This window comes from Eublepharis macularius, chromosome 3 (genome assembly GCF_028583425.1).
Source record: "Eublepharis macularius isolate TG4126 chromosome 3, MPM_Emac_v1.0, whole genome shotgun sequence".
NCBI lineage: Eukaryota > Metazoa > Chordata > Lepidosauria > Squamata > Eublepharidae > Eublepharis > Eublepharis macularius.
Genome location: NC_072792.1, coordinates 24,020,360 through 24,035,693, shown reverse-complemented (window position 1 = coordinate 24,035,693; position 15,334 = coordinate 24,020,360). Strand labels below are relative to the sequence as shown.

Sequence of the window (15,334 nt, the reverse complement as noted above, 5' to 3'; positions counted from 1 at the left end):
TGTGAAATCAAAAGGAGACATACAAATTACAACTGCATACGAAACCAGAACACTGACAAAAAGACGTTACAGTGCAAAGGCCCCTAAGCAGGCCCTTATGTATTTTGTATTTATTTATTTATTTATTTATTTATTTATTTATTTATTTATTTATTTATATTTCAATGTATATACCCCCCATCCCCAGGGGCTCTGGGCGGTGAACAGTTAAAATCGATAAAAACAAGAACTAAAATCAATATACAAACAATAAAGCAAATTAACAAAGTGCAGACCCTATATCTGCAGAGTGCCTTACAGGTTTTTTGGTAGAAAATCTAAGGCTTTTCTATTTTATGGGTGAGTTTTATGTCAGATAGTAGTATACCTAAGGTAGGTTGTGTGAACCAGTGTTTGACAAAAAGGCAACACCAGGTAGTTGTGTCGGCAAAGGTGTAAACTGGCCAGAGATGCTTGGTTGTGTCAAATGAAGTGGAGTGGGAAGATGCTCGGTTGCGATATCTGGTGAGGTGACAAACCTGGAGTTATCGAAATGTACAGCAGGATCTAGATCAGAGGAGGTGACATATTCAGGAGATACTGGCTAAATGTATATTACTTAAATGTTTATATGGGAGGAAAAATTGCAGAGAGAGAGAGAGAGAATAGCACTGGGAGAATAAAAAAGTCAGTGCAAAAATAAAAAGCCATCGCAAAACTCTGTTCATCCCTTTCCAGTGCCAGGACTCCCTCTCTTCTGCTGAGAGGGGTCTTCCTCCGATGAAGGAAGCTTTCCTCTGGTGGAAGAAGGCTTCTCACTTAGCAGAAATAAGTCTTTAGATGGAACTTTTAAAAAATTTGCCTGTTGACATGTTAAAATATGGCAACAGTTAGTTGGTTTTCACATGGTTTGGTTTCCTAATGCTTTCTTTGTCCTGTACCAAGGGAAAGGATAATCATGGCTGGTGATATTGTAGGGGGGAAAGGGTTAGGGTGTACTCAGTTGCAGATATTCAAATTTAAGGAACATTTAATCAGTCTTATCATTCCATCAGCTTATTCTCAGCTGTAGATAAAACAAGTTCTCTTGTGTAAATGGTTTCCACTACATTCCTCATCTTCTAGTTCAAGTTAGCTACACGAAGCTTTGTCAGCTGCACGAACCCTACAAATCTTGGCCCTAATTTTTTTTCCCACTTCATACGCGGGTTTGTTAATCATGTGACTGAGAATCTTCAGAATTAGATGAGAGACGTGTGTATTGAATCTACATATTCTAAGAGACAACTGACATGCAGGTGCCAGCTGGGTCCACAGCATTGGTGTTATCCCTAAAGAGTCCCTAAAGAGTTTCTGTCCCTCCTTGTAAGTGGCTGAGAACAGCCATGGCTTTCTTGTGGGCTTTTTCTGTGCTATGCTATAGAACAGTCTCCTGAGTGGTGTGAGGAAACCCCCTGTTCTTACGGCATTCAGGAACGGCTGGGTTATTTAGAAGGAAATATCATGGCTCTTGAAATGCTGAACTTTGGAATTCTCAGTTTTTTAAAATTGGGGATGCATTTTGTGCTGTGCAGGATTTCAGTTGTTTCAGTTGTGGCTGATACTTGCTTTGGGTGTCTGTGTTAAAAAAAGGATTATAAATATTTTTAATAAATACATGGTTTATATTACATATTGTTTGCATATTTAAGATTGGTACAATAATGGCTTCTGCTAAGAAAGTAGACTGATTTGGACAATCACATTGGAGCTTGAGTTTTGATTCCCAGTCATACCATCCTGCATTTATTATGGTGTAATTAACATATACTTGTAATTTTAGTATCTTACTTGAAAGCATGAAATATTGACTACTGAATATTGCATTATGTTTCATAGTTTTATTTATTTATTTTTAACACACTGTTTCCATTTTGTGAGCTTTCCTATGCATGTGCAAAACATTTTCTCCTCAGGCCCCCTTGTATTTCCTGGTCCTATTTTTATGAACCACCGAGAGCAGGCTCTAGCCAGAGTCAGACCCCATCTTCCACAGCTAAAGCATAAACGGGACAAGCACAAAGGTATTTGGTCTTCCTTATTGACTGGGGTTGACATACACCTATCCTAAAAGTTATTTTCTCCCATCCACTGGGTATTAATAGAGAAGCTCGCAACATTTACTGTTTCTTCCTGCTAATCTTCTGTAACCTGAGGAGAAAGAAAACACATTTTCAGTGTTGAGCTGTTTGAGTGTGTAAAAATGTACATTTATTTTAATTTCCCTTTTCTTTAATGCATGCCATTGTTTTTTTGTTTTCCATTTTCTTAGATAAAACCAAGTTAAGAGGCAGGACAAATTATTCTTTTCAGTATTGTAGGTGGCTATGTGCTAGCTGGAAATTAAATGGTAAAGTTTCCTTTATATGCTGATTTTGAGTATTCTGAAATTGAGAACCACCAGTAAAATCCTCACGGGATGGGAAACTGGCCATTCCTTCTGGCCTCTGCAGAAACTCTTCTGCTTTTCCAGATTGTACAGATATCCAACAGGTGTGACTTTCCTTTATCCCTGCTTTGCAGTGTAGGATGAATTTCAGCTATCATATCTTCCTTTGCCATGCAAATTCCCTCGTGGTCAAGAGTTGGCCCTCAGTTCTAATCTGTTACTTCAACTTTCGGAGTCTCCTATTTAATGCTGGTAATGTTCAGGTCATCAGTTAAATGTATATGGGGGAGTGAAGTCACTGGCTTGTCATTTATTATCACTTGCCAGTATTACCTCTCTGATACCTGACTTGTTTGTCCTGGATAATCTCTGTGCAAAAGAATACGTGGGCACAAATCTGACCAAAAATGGCAAAGGAAGACTCGATAGGAAATTGCTGAATTATTCATCTAGGTCTGCACTGGGAGAAAGGTTTTCCAACTCATTAGAGGTGTTAAAATAGCTTAACAGAGCAAGGAAGGCTTACTGTCGTATAATTCCGAGAGGTAATCACATAGAACTGTCACAGACTCTCTTGCATTTCATGAGCTTTATTATCTGGCAGCTTTAGGCACCTTTTACTATTGCATCTTTATGGTAAAGTTAGGATAGCTCCACACCACTTCTTGTATGTTGTTCTGTAGTCTAAATGTGGGACCTGAATGTTGAGCTAAGCATTTGCTTTCAGGGTTGGTACCCTCAAGCAGATTGCCACAGTCCCTGGGTTGGCCAGTACTGATCTGACAAGCTGTTTCCAACACTGCTGCTCACCCTCAGATACAAGCAAGGAAGTGAAAAACACAACCAAGGGATAAAGCAACAATTTACCAATTTATACTAGAGAAAAACAATGTAATAGGTACAACCTACTGACAAGCTTATTAAAGTGACTAAGTACTAAGCAGCAGTAGATTCTCTGAGAGTACATTGATTACATACATGAAGCTATAGACCACTAAGGCAAACAGCCAAGTGCAAACATAGTCAGTAACTCCAATACATATTCACATGGAATTAGGTGAGACAACAACCACCATGCTGGCGCTTGCATGGCAAGGTCTGTTTGACCCCTGTTGAAGCATGCTCCTTGTAAACCAAGCGTCTTGATGACCGGTTCCTTGTCGGGTCCTCAGGCTTTGGAAGCTTGCCCTCTTTAATTTCTTCTATGAAAAAGGAAATGACAGCGGGTTAAACCTAGTGAAAATATTATTCCTATTGGACTCTGTTGTTACTCCCGGTTACCTAATTGGATTATCTGGTCTGTCTCACCTAATTCCATGTGAATATGTATTGGAGTTACTGGCTATGTTTGCACTTGGCTGTTTGCCTTAGTGGTCTATAGCTTCGTGTATGTAATCAATGTACTCTCAGAGAATCTGTTGCTGCTTGGCACCTAGTCACTTTAATAAGCGTATCAGTGGGTTGTACCTATTACATTGTTTTTCTCTAGTATAAATTGGTAAATTGTTGCTTTATCCCTTGGTTGTGTTTTTCACTTCCTTGCTTGTATCTATTCCAAGGGTGCTTTGCCTTTTTTCGCTCACCCTCAGATGGCAGAAGCAAGGATTGGTCTCCTGCCTTCCCCAGCCCCCAGGGAACAGAGTGTGGCATGGCCTCAGTTTAGTCTCTGTACCGCTCCTTGCTGCTGGTATCCACCTGCCTGTAAGCTTGACTCTTCCAGTTGCCACTGCCTTCTGAGTGGCTGTGTATCTGCATGATGTTGCTGGGGTGGAGGGGCAGCGCTGTTGCTTGCAGAGCTGCTGCTGTTCCTCGCAAATGGCAACGAGACACACCCTTGGTCTGAAAGTGCCCTGAGTGGTGACGGTGCCAGATAGACTGAATTTTCCTAGGCAGAGGTGAGCAGAGAAGTATTAACTCTCAGACCTAGTTTTGCTAATGGTGGTGAGCAAGAGTTTATTGACAACTCTCTTCCTTTCATTTTTGTACATTTATGTTCTGACTCTTAGGAATAAGGGTAGTGAAACGTGAGAGGGTGCATGGCAAATGAACAAAGTGGTGTTTGTCAGTAGTTTTATGAACGTTCAATTTCACTGAACATGTGAATCATTCCAGAGTGAAGGAAGGGTATATTTTTATCTGTTGAGCCAAGGAATGGCAGTGAGTGATTCCGCACACGTTGGATAATGCACTTCCAATCCTCTTTATAGATCATTTGGAACGGATTTTTTTGTGTGCGGAACAAAAAATCCACCGCAGATGATTGATAAAGTCCGTTGAAAGTGCATTATCCAACGTGTGCGGAATCAGCCAGTGTTAAGGAAACAATGTCTTGTTTTTCATCTGGAAAGCTGAGTTGCACAATGGTAGTGGCAGGCTCAGCAGAATTATCTCAAATGGGCTGATCTGATAATCCTGTTCTTTGAAGAAATGAGTTTGAATTTCAGCAATGTGGCTCTGTTATATTGAATGTACTAAAGAAGTGTCCTAAACGATGTAGGAGCTAAGAAACAGAATATCATAAAGCCAAGAAAGCTGTAAAGCTTCTTGGGGAACATGAATGTTAACACTTTCTATTTTAAAACATGAAAGCTACTCAATTAAACTAAGTAATTATGTTTGATTATTAACTGTAATAAAACACCATGCAATTTTCTTCAAAACACGCAAAGGTCACAAATTAAATTTAAATCTATTTCAGTATAAATGATTTTGTGTTTATAATGGAAAAAATACAAATTACTAGTTAGCTGTAATATGTGAACCACCTTCTTGACTTTTCTGTGCTATACCTTTCATAAATCTGTTCCGCATATATGCATGTTTCAGCATTTTATCTCTTCTGTAGTTAGTCTGAAGAAACTTGAAACAACTGAATTATGAGGTTTAGAAAATGTGGTGGGAATGGTTTTGCCAGACTTCTGTCTTGTGATCTGTTCTTAATTAGTTAGAATTAAACAATTTAGAAATTCTACCCTATGATGAAATAAGCATGACACTGCTGTGTGCTCAAGTTTGATAAGTTGTTTCTATCATTTAGTCCTAAACCTCCATAGTTGAATACTACAGGGTATTTTATCCTGACTGCTGAGGTATGAGGCAAGGTGAATCTAAGTGGTACAGCACAGGGATTTTCCTATGACTCCCTCTGTGTGCTCTGTAGGAGTTTGGGAGAAGGTGACTGGGGAAACATGTCCCTAGGTATACATCCCTATGTGCTAATTTTGTTCACTATTCTAGGATAATGTAAATTATTATAGGCTCTGCCACTGTAGCAGTTTGAAGCAGACAGTTAATTTAGAGTCAGAGGAGGCAATCGTCTTCCAGTCCTAATCCAGTTTCACCACCTGCAATGTCTTATCTTTAGAGTAGTCAAAACTCTTAATAGCATTTTGGACCTGGCTTTAGGGGCGGGGGTGTGCTGTATGCCTCACAGCATTCCCCAATTTCATTTTCTGAGATGGTGAAAGCTAAGCATGCCTTATACGGATACCAACCTGCAGTTGGGCAAAATCAACAGCTGCCTGTACACTAAGCTTTTGGGTACTGTCCACTGGTGTAGATATGTTCCTACTAGGGGTGTGCATGGTTGGGGGGGGAGGGTAAATCTGATTTTTTTTTTTTACTGAACCTGAGAAAAAATTCTGAATTCCCTGAATTCCAAATTGATTCTGTATTCGGTTTGAGTATTTCTAAAAAATCCAGCCATTATTTTCTATAGGAAAATCACTCTGGGAGATATATGGTGGGCTGGAGGAGTCATTTTTCAATCAAACTTCACTAAATTTGGAGGGAACCTACTCCTGACTGTCCTCTAAAGATCACCAAAGTTTCATGAAGATTGGACCTCGCAGGCCAATATGATGGGCCCCCTAAATAATATGCCCCCTTCTTTGGGAGTTCACAGAAGCAAACTGGAGTAAGGGAATGCCTTGTGCTTGTGGTTGGGTACTGCTTGTTTCTGTTCTGTGGTGTTTCCCCACTGGCTGAACCCAGTGTCCGGCTGCTGTGAATTACACTAGTTCTGTTGGGCTAAGTTGAAACAGTATTGCTTGCTTCTGTTTGGTTTAGGTGGCATGGATGTGATTTTCTGATGTGGTGCTGGTCTCCTTGCTTCATTTTGGTCCTAGAGGGATTCATTCTTGTGCTTCAGTTGGTTCTGTTGGGCTTTCTCTGGGATGAGCTCAGCTTGCATTTGGGAGTGTGCCTTGGCCATGGAGGCCTTGCACCAGTGTGTTTCTGCAATGGGAGTCAGCTTTGACCTTTCCCCCATAGGAAACAATGGAGTGGCTGGAGGCACCTTTTTCAGGGGCCCATAGAATTGACCCCCCCCCAGGGTCCAATATTCCTGAAACTTGGGAGGACTTTAGAGGACAGTCAGGAGTAGATTCCCACCAAATTTGGTGAAGTTTGGTTGAAACATAACACACACACACACACACAACCTTCCAAGTAGCTCTCAAATTTCCCCATAGAAAACAGTGGCTGGATTTTACCTTTTTTTTTTTTTTGAAAATTCAGTAAAAATTTGGGATACCTGTTTTTTTATTCAGAATACCTGGATTTTACCGAATCAGCCAAAATTTGGTATTTTAATCCAAATTCCGAACCAAACTGCACACCCCTAGTTCCTACTGGGTGGTTTCCATATTGCTAGTAGATGTCATTTTAATTAGTTATGCTTGATTTCCAGAAAGGTTTCATCTCTGTATCTTTGCTTTATATTTGTTTTCAAGTTTTCTGTTACCGTACCCTGTTGTATCTGTTTATTGAATGTCCGAACTACACATCATATTGTATTTTGCTCAGTGGGTGTCCTAGCTATTGCTTTTATTGTATTCACTTGCACTGTGTAATCCTCCTTAGGTCTCAGCGAGAAAGGCGGACTATAGATAGATAGATAGATAGATAGATAGATAGATAGATAGATAGATAGATAGATAGATAGATAGATAGATAGATAGATAGATAGATAGATAGATAGATAGATAGATAGATAGATAGATAAAATTTAAAAAACTTCCTCTCCCCCTCCATTCTTAATTGATATTCAGCTTCTCTCAACATTCCACAGCTCCTGGATTGTACTCAGTGCTCACTGGGACCCTTTGTGTTTGGAGGTGTCTCTTTAGGACATTCATTTTTTTCATAAATGAGGGAAATCCCCAGAGTATTATTACCCTTACCATGTGTACAGAGAGCTCAATTTTCTTTCTGTACTAATAAACACAGGACCAGGCAGTAGACTCTGGCTTTCCCTTTTGGTAGTGATGGCTCACTGTTTACGACTTTGGTTGTAAAGACAGTAATTTAGAAGCAGATCAGGATTGATATTGGGTTAGAGCTAAGAGTCTGTTGCAAAGCATGGCAAACCATAGACCATTTAATATAGGGTATTGGTTCCATGGGAACTCAAGGATATGGCTTCAGACCAGGCTGTCACTCAGTTCCTTCTTTTTTCGTGACTTAAAATTGTATGTGTGAAATGGCCAGATCAGTTCTCGTCACAGTAACATCCTTCTGATTGCATCTTAAAGTTTTTCTATTCAATATTGTCCTAATTTGGCGTCCTTCTGAAGAGCTTAGTGCAGCATATGTGGGCTTATCCTGTGATTTTCTTACAACGCCGCTGTGAAACTTCTCTGGCCTACCCAGCATGCCTTATGGCTGAGTCTATGTCTGAGCCCATCCTTCTATATTCAAGTCCAACAGAGATCCAGTCCCCTCCCCGTCTCCCTCTTTTTAATGAGTTAGTACTGGAAAACATTCAGTTTCTGCATGGTAGATTAATGTAGGTGTGGGTAAATGAACTTTTAAAATCATACTTGCTGAGTATGCAAAACAAAACCATTTATTTCTAGAGCCTTTTTAATGTGCATTCTGGATTCTCTTTCTGTGACCCTATTTCCCTGAACATACTATTTGAGTGGGAACCCGCTCAAGTGCTAATTCAGGCTTTCTGTCTGTATCACGCAGGCTCTTAACTCTTGCCAGATTTGAGGAATAATGGGACCAACCAGAGGGATTTGGAACTTGCATGTAGAAGAATTTTTTTTTTTTTGCTACTGTTGCATCTTAGTAGTGGGTAAAGCTGTTAGCTTTAAAATATCTTTTTGAAAATAATATTGATTAAATTGTTTATTGCTGTGACATATAAAACAGCTTCCCATGCATTGGTTCACTAAACTCAGCCTTCATTGCATGGGGCTTTGGTCCTGATAAAGGTATAACTTCACCAGCACTGTCTCTTTTGGATTCTTACTGTACTCAAAGCTGGAAAACTCTTACTTCCTGTGCTCTTTTTATTTCACCTTGAGAATAAATTTTAAAAACTTGATCTCCTGTCAATAGGACATAATTTCAGGCATGCTACGTGTGTGTGCGCGTGTGTGCGCACACATGCACGCAGGCACCATGCGCACATGAGAGAGATTTTGCCCTCAAATTATTCTTACGTTTCTCTTTTTTCATATCGTATCTGAATCTTCTCCTGACCTTTTGCTATTCCAAATTAGAGTCGTCACTTGGGAAAATCCCTGTGTAGCTAAAACAGGTTTCTTAGAGCCAAAACACACAAGAAGAAATACCTAGGTTCAGCACGTGTTCTCTTACCTCAAGGTTTGCCGGGATCTGTAGGCGTCCTGGAAGCTTAAAGTTTAGCATTTACAGAGCAGCAGGAAGGGAAATACAAGCGCCTGTATTTCCCTTCCCCTTCCTGCTGCTCTGTAAATGCTAAACTTTAAGCTTCCAAGACACCTACACTTCCCAACAAACCTTGAGGTAAGAGAACAAGTTTAGCATTTACAGAGCAGCAGGTAGGGGAAGGGAAATACAGGCGCCTGTATTTCCCTTCCCCTTCCTGCTGCTCTGTAAATGCTAAACTTTAAGCTTCCAGGACGCCTACAGATCCCGGCAAACCTTGAGGTAAGAGAACACGTGCTGAACCTGGGTATTTCTTCTCGTGTGTTTTGGCTCTTAGGCTACACTCAGACATCAACAATACATTTTATTTATAACAAACACAAACTTGGTTAAATTTGAGGTTTGTATTCTCCCTCATTCATTCCCCTTGTGCAGTGTGCTGAGACTGAAGACACAGCCTTCAGTCCACTTGGATCAGTTGTGATGTCTCAATGCAGGGGTATGATCCAATTGGGGCTAGTCTAGACTGCTCCACGCAAAAGGATGAGAGAGGGAGAATGCAAGTCTAACACTTAAACAGATTTGTGCTCTTTGAGAGAGGACTTGCTATATTCTCCTTCCTAGCAACTTGACCTCTTAAATAATAGCTCTTTTGCAGAATTCTGAAGTATTGCGCAGGCCTGTTCAGAATTCCAAATATACATGAAGTTAAGGTTGCCATAGCCCATCAATCCCTACCAGTCATTGGCTTCTGTGCAATACAAAAGAGAGGAGTTCAGATAATAAGATCAGTATACACTTGTGAAGGGGTAAAGGTCAGGCTGTTGCGATTCTGATCTCAGTTCAAAAGATTAAGTGGAATATTTAGTGTGAAAAGAGAACTTTGGAAGCTATTTCTTCCTTTTTTTCTGAATTTATTGAAAGCACGTGATGGGATTTAAAAAACTGAAGCAGTACATTAAGCCACCCTTGGTGAACTTCATTAAGTTGGCTGTACTACCTTTCATCACTATACACTTGAGCGTGGCTTTGGCTGCCTTCATCTCTCTATTAATCCCCTTTTATTCACATCCCTGTGAGAGTATGTAATATATATTCATAAAGAGAGCATTCAAGTTTAGCTTTGGATTTTGATTCATAGTGTTAAATATTCCAGTTAATACTTTGAGATCTTCAGAGCTTGACTATGTTGTGCCGCAAAGTTCTGGTCCCTCCTCCCCTAATTTGTGTTCAAATTAAGTTACATATATTACTATCCATGCAAAGATTTATAGGTAGGACTCTTGTGACACCTGAAAGACTAATAAGTACCAAGCACAGTAGTAAAGTATAAACTTTAGTGGATTAGTGGCCACTTTCTCAGATGTGAGTTCATCCATAAAACTTAGTTGGAAGAAATATACGTTAGTCTTCCAGGTGCCACAAGACTCCTGTTGGTTTTCACTGCAGAAAATTAACATCGTTCTTACGCTTGCCGATACATAGTTCAGCATTAGGCTTTGTAGAATTCAGCACATTTTGCAAAAAAACTCAGTGTCTGGAAGAATGACAGGAGTCTCTTTGGTAAAAGCAATCATGGCAGAGCAGGGTGAAGAAATATTAATTATGTCAGTGGGGCACAGTGCAGGCACATCCTGACCTTGGGAAGCGTAGAGCTATATCTGCTCTGGTTTCTTAACTTTTATGCTCTGAAAAAATTCTAATAGTTCATCTTCGTTCTTCTGTGCCTCCACACATGGGGACTGCGCAGGCGCAGGCCAGCCGCCGGAGAATTTTCTAGAGCTTCCATGGCTCCGAAGGGGCCGTTTGTCGCGCGCCTCAGCGACCGTTTTCCCGCCCAAACGGTCACGTGATCCTCCAGCGACCAACGGCCCCTTCCCCCAGTTCTCTTCTTGCCGCCGCTTGGAGAGAACGTGAGCTTCGTTGCTCTGTGCTTTTTTGTGCTTCGTGCTTTATTCTGACTGATTGCTTGGCTTTTGACTTCGGACTTCGTGACCTCGACTATTCTTCGGATCTCGTTTTGGACATTGTTGTGGACTCGGTAATTTGACTCGGACTGTTTTTGACCTTCCTTTCGCGTGCCCCTGAAGATGGCCTCAAAGGCTCTCTTCAAGCATTGCCTCCAATGCCACACGAAAATGGCCAAAACCGATGGCCATGAACTGTGCCTGTTCTGTTTGGGAGAGACCCATAATGTGACGGCCTGTAAAATTTGCCAGGGCTTCACCAGCAAGGCCCGGCAGGAGCGCAAGGCCCGATTGAATTCCTCCCTGTGGCAGAAGGTCATGTCCGGAGGCGCTCCGTTGCCCTCCTCCAAGGCCGGCCCAAGCCCCTCTGCCGAACGGCATTCCAGAGCTGGCTCAGTGGCCTCCGCGAGGTCGGGGTCGAAACCGCGTCCCCCGAGTACCTCGGCGTCGAGAGCGGCCTCTCCAGCGCAGGGACCGGTGCGGCCGCCCCGTAGCGCGTCATCTACCAGGTCGGATCCGAGACCAGCTTCGGAACCGAGGATCCTGGTACCGAGTCCCCGGTCGGAACCGACGGTCGGATCGGTTCCGATGAAGCCTAAGAGGTCGAAGCCGAGGTCCCCTTCGAAGGCGAGGAGCGCGTCGGTTCCGAGGTCTTCTTCGGAACCACCGAAGAAGAAGAAAAAGACCAAGCACCATCGGTCGCCGCGTCCCGCTCCTCAGGAGGAGGTCATCGTGCTTCCTCACACGCCTTCCCCTCACCTGGGCTCCCCGGAGCCAGAGGACATCTCCGTGCAGGTGCCGGATCCGATGGCCTTCGAGACGGTGCCCGCGGAATTCTCGTCGGGGCCGGAGCCGAGCCCGCACCGTCGGAGCCGACCATCGCTTGCCCTTCGGTCGCCGAGGCTGGAACCGAGCCCGTCTCCTCGTCGGAGCCGTCCGTCGCCTGTCCGTCCGTCTCCACCTCTGGTCGGTCGTGAGCGGCATGGTTCCGGGGACAGTGTCCGATCAGTCCGGTCCACTGCGTCCCGGCATCGGCAGGCTTCCTACCTCCCCTCGCCATACCGTTGCCAATGGGAGGGGGCACCTGCGGGCTTCTCCGTGTCGGAACCGAGGCCTTCGACGTCGAGGTCGGCGTGGGCTCCCCCTCCGCTCCAGGTTCCGGAATCCCAGCTCGGTTCCGATGAGGAGGATGTCGAGAGCTTTGGCGGCTACCAGTCGGAGTCCTGGTCCGAACCATCGCCAGCTGAGGAGCTAGTGCCATCTGCGGACTCGCCATTCGAGGACCTCCGCATCTACGCCGATCAGATGGCAAGGATGGCCAAGGCTCTCGAGATGGACATCTCTTCGGCACTTCCCCAGACCAAGGACAAGCTCCTCAAACGTATCTATGGAGATAATCTGGCGTACGTAGGCTTCCCCATGCTCGAGGGTATTGAGGAGATTGTGGAGAAGGTGTGGCAGGTGCCCTGTGATCAACCTCCAACGTCCAAGCGCATCGAGCAGCTTTACAAGATCAAGCAGGGCACCTGGCCGGCGTTGGTGAAACACCCTCCACCTTCCTCCTTGGTCACAGAGGAGTTCAACCCCCGACGATCGGGTCACTCCTCGGTGCCTGCCGATAAAGAGGGCAAGAAGCTTGATGCCATGGGCAGGCGCCAGTACATCGTCGCTTCGCTGGGTCTGAGGATTGCCAACTACCAGACCATCATGGCAGGGTACCAGCTGTACCTCTGGGAGAAGTTGGCATCCTATACCCGGGACCTCCCTCCTGAGCAGAAGGCTGTGGTGTCCCTGCTACAGACGGAGGCTGTGAGGCTGTCTAAGCAGCAGATGAACGCTGGGAGCCACGCTGCTGACACTGCTGCTAGAGGGATGGCGTCGGCGGTGGTCCTCAGGCGCCACTCCTGGTTGCGGTCTACGGCCCTGTCCCAGGAGGTGCGTTCCAGGGTGGAGAGCATGCCCTTTGAAGGGGACTCGCTGTTCTCCAAATCGACCGACGAGACCCTGAAAAAGAAAAAAGAGGACAGGCAGACGGCGCGGTCCTTGGGTCTGGCTCCAGCGGACAAGCCCTCCTCCAGGTCACGGTACGCTCCCCGGTCTGGCCCTTACCACTACCAGGGCAGATACCAACAGCAGCGGCCGGGCTATCATCAGTATCCTGCCTACCAGCAGCGGCCCTACCCTCCCGCACAACAGCAGAGGAGGCGTCGGCCCTTCAAGCCTCGTCAGGCACAGCAACCGGCCCTGCAGAAAGACCAGCAGGGCGCCGGGAGGCAGTACTGACAGGTCGCGCCAGCCGTACCCCCGAACTTTTCGGACAGACTTAGTCCACTCCTCTCTGAGTGGGAGTCAATAACATCTGACTCATGGGTCTTAACTATTGTTGAACTGGGGTACGGGCTGGAGTTTGTTGAGCTGCCTAGATGCAGTTCACCCCTGACAGCTGTCAATAACACTATGGCCGAGCTGGATGCGGAGATCGTGTCGCTCTTGGCCAAGGGTGCTGTGGAAGAATTGCCCTATGACGACTCTGTAAAGGGTTTCTTCTCTAGGTTCTTCCTGGTCCCTAAGAAGGATGGGGGCTTACGTCCCATCTTAGATCTGAGGGGCCTTAATGCCTTCCTCAAGGTGACCAAATTTAAAATGGTAACGTTGGCGGCTGTGATCGCCTTGCTGAAACAGGGGGATTGGTTTGCGGTTCTTGACTTAAAAGACGCATACTTTCACGTGGGCATACGGAAGGAGCACAGGAAATACCTGAGCTTTGTTTACCGGCAAAGGGTTTTCCGGTATAAGGTGCTCCCCTTTGGCCTGTCCACTGCCCCACGAGTGTTCACTAAATGTGTGGCCCCTGTGGTTTCCTTCCTACGGGAAGAAGGTTGTACTATCTTTCCGTACCTCGATGACTGGCTCATCGTGGCTGACTCAGAGTCTAGGCTGGTGCAGGACATTGGCTTGGTACTTAGCACGTGCCAACGCCTGGGGCTCCTGGTGAACTTGGAGAAATCCAAACTGGTGCCCAACTGCAAGGTGTCCTACATTGGTGCACTTTTGGACTCTGTGGAGGGTAAGGCCCTGCTCCCCTTGGAGAGGGCTCGGTCCCTAAGGGGTCTAGTGTCCATGTTTAAAAGGAACCGGTTCCAGTCTGTGCGCGCTATCCAGTGCTTACTAGGGCATATGGCAGCAGCCACCTCTGTGGTGCCTTTCGCTAGGCTGCGTATGCGCCCTCTCCAGAACTGGTTTGTGCGGAGGTACGATGCTCTACTGCACCCTCCGTCCCTCAAATTCTCTATCCCGAGGGTCATCCTCCCCTCCTTGGACTGGTGGCTGTCTGATGACAACTTGTTTAGAGGGACCCCTTTTGGGTATCAACACCATGACATCACGGTTACCACTGATGCCTCTCTGATGGGATGGGGTGCTTACTGTGGTGATGTGGCTGTGCAAGATGTCTGGTCTGACAGGGAAAAGACCCTCCATATCAATGTGCTTGAACTAAGGGCCATTCGTTTCGCACTTGTGTCTCTTACAGCACTGCTGAGAAATCGTCAGGTGTTGGTGCAGACGGACAACACGACTGCCATGTACTATGTGAATCAGCAGGGGGGCACAGTGTCCATGGCCCTGTGCCGGGAAGCCACACTCACTTGGCAGTGGGCTATCAAGAACGGCGTGTCGCTCCGTGCTATACACGTGGCTGGGTCAGACAATGCCCGGGCAGATGCCCTCAGCAGGGTCCCTTTACTGGAACACGAGTGGGAACTGAACGTAGAGTGCGTTGGGCCGATCTTCCAGATGTGGGGTCATCCAGTGATAGATGTGTTCGCCACTGCGGCGACCACCAAGGCCCACACGTTCTGTTCCAGGGCAGGGAGCGACCCCCTCTCTATTGGGGATGCCTTCCAGTTTACGTGGACGCAGGGCTTGCACTACATGTTTCCTCCGTTCCCCTTGATTCCCAGGGTCCTGTGCAAGATAGAGGAGGACGGGACGGACTGCATCCTAGTGGCCCCCTTCTGGCCACGGCAGGTTTGGTTCCCGAAGCTCCTGCGGATGTCCAAACGGACGTATGTGAGTCTGCCTCCTCGGCAAGACCTTCTCCTAAACGGGAGCCTAGTCCACCACGATCCCAAGCAGCTGCACCTAACGGCTTGGCGGATCGTTCCTCCCCGATAGGCTTTACTGACGAGGTACAAAGGGTCCTCCTGAATGCTCGTCGGCCATCCACTAGGCGCGCTTATGCGGCCAAGTGGCGCAGGTTTGAGCTCTGGGCACTTGCCAGAGGGGTGGTGCCTGACAGCAGTCCCTTGGGGGTTGTATT

At 45.6% G+C, this 15,334-nt stretch overlaps 1 protein-coding gene across 1 annotated transcript in view; it reads left to right on the top strand.

The window, feature by feature from the left end:
* MYCBP2 (MYC binding protein 2) overlaps positions 1–15,334 on the top strand; it is a 151,394-nt gene that overhangs the window by 27,697 nt on the left and 108,363 nt on the right. Inside the window, exon 17 of the mRNA XM_054975001.1 lies at positions 1,935–2,042. Within this exon, the coding sequence (XP_054830976.1) occupies positions 1,935–2,042 (108 nt within the window). The remainder of the gene's footprint in view (positions 1–1,934; positions 2,043–15,334) is intronic.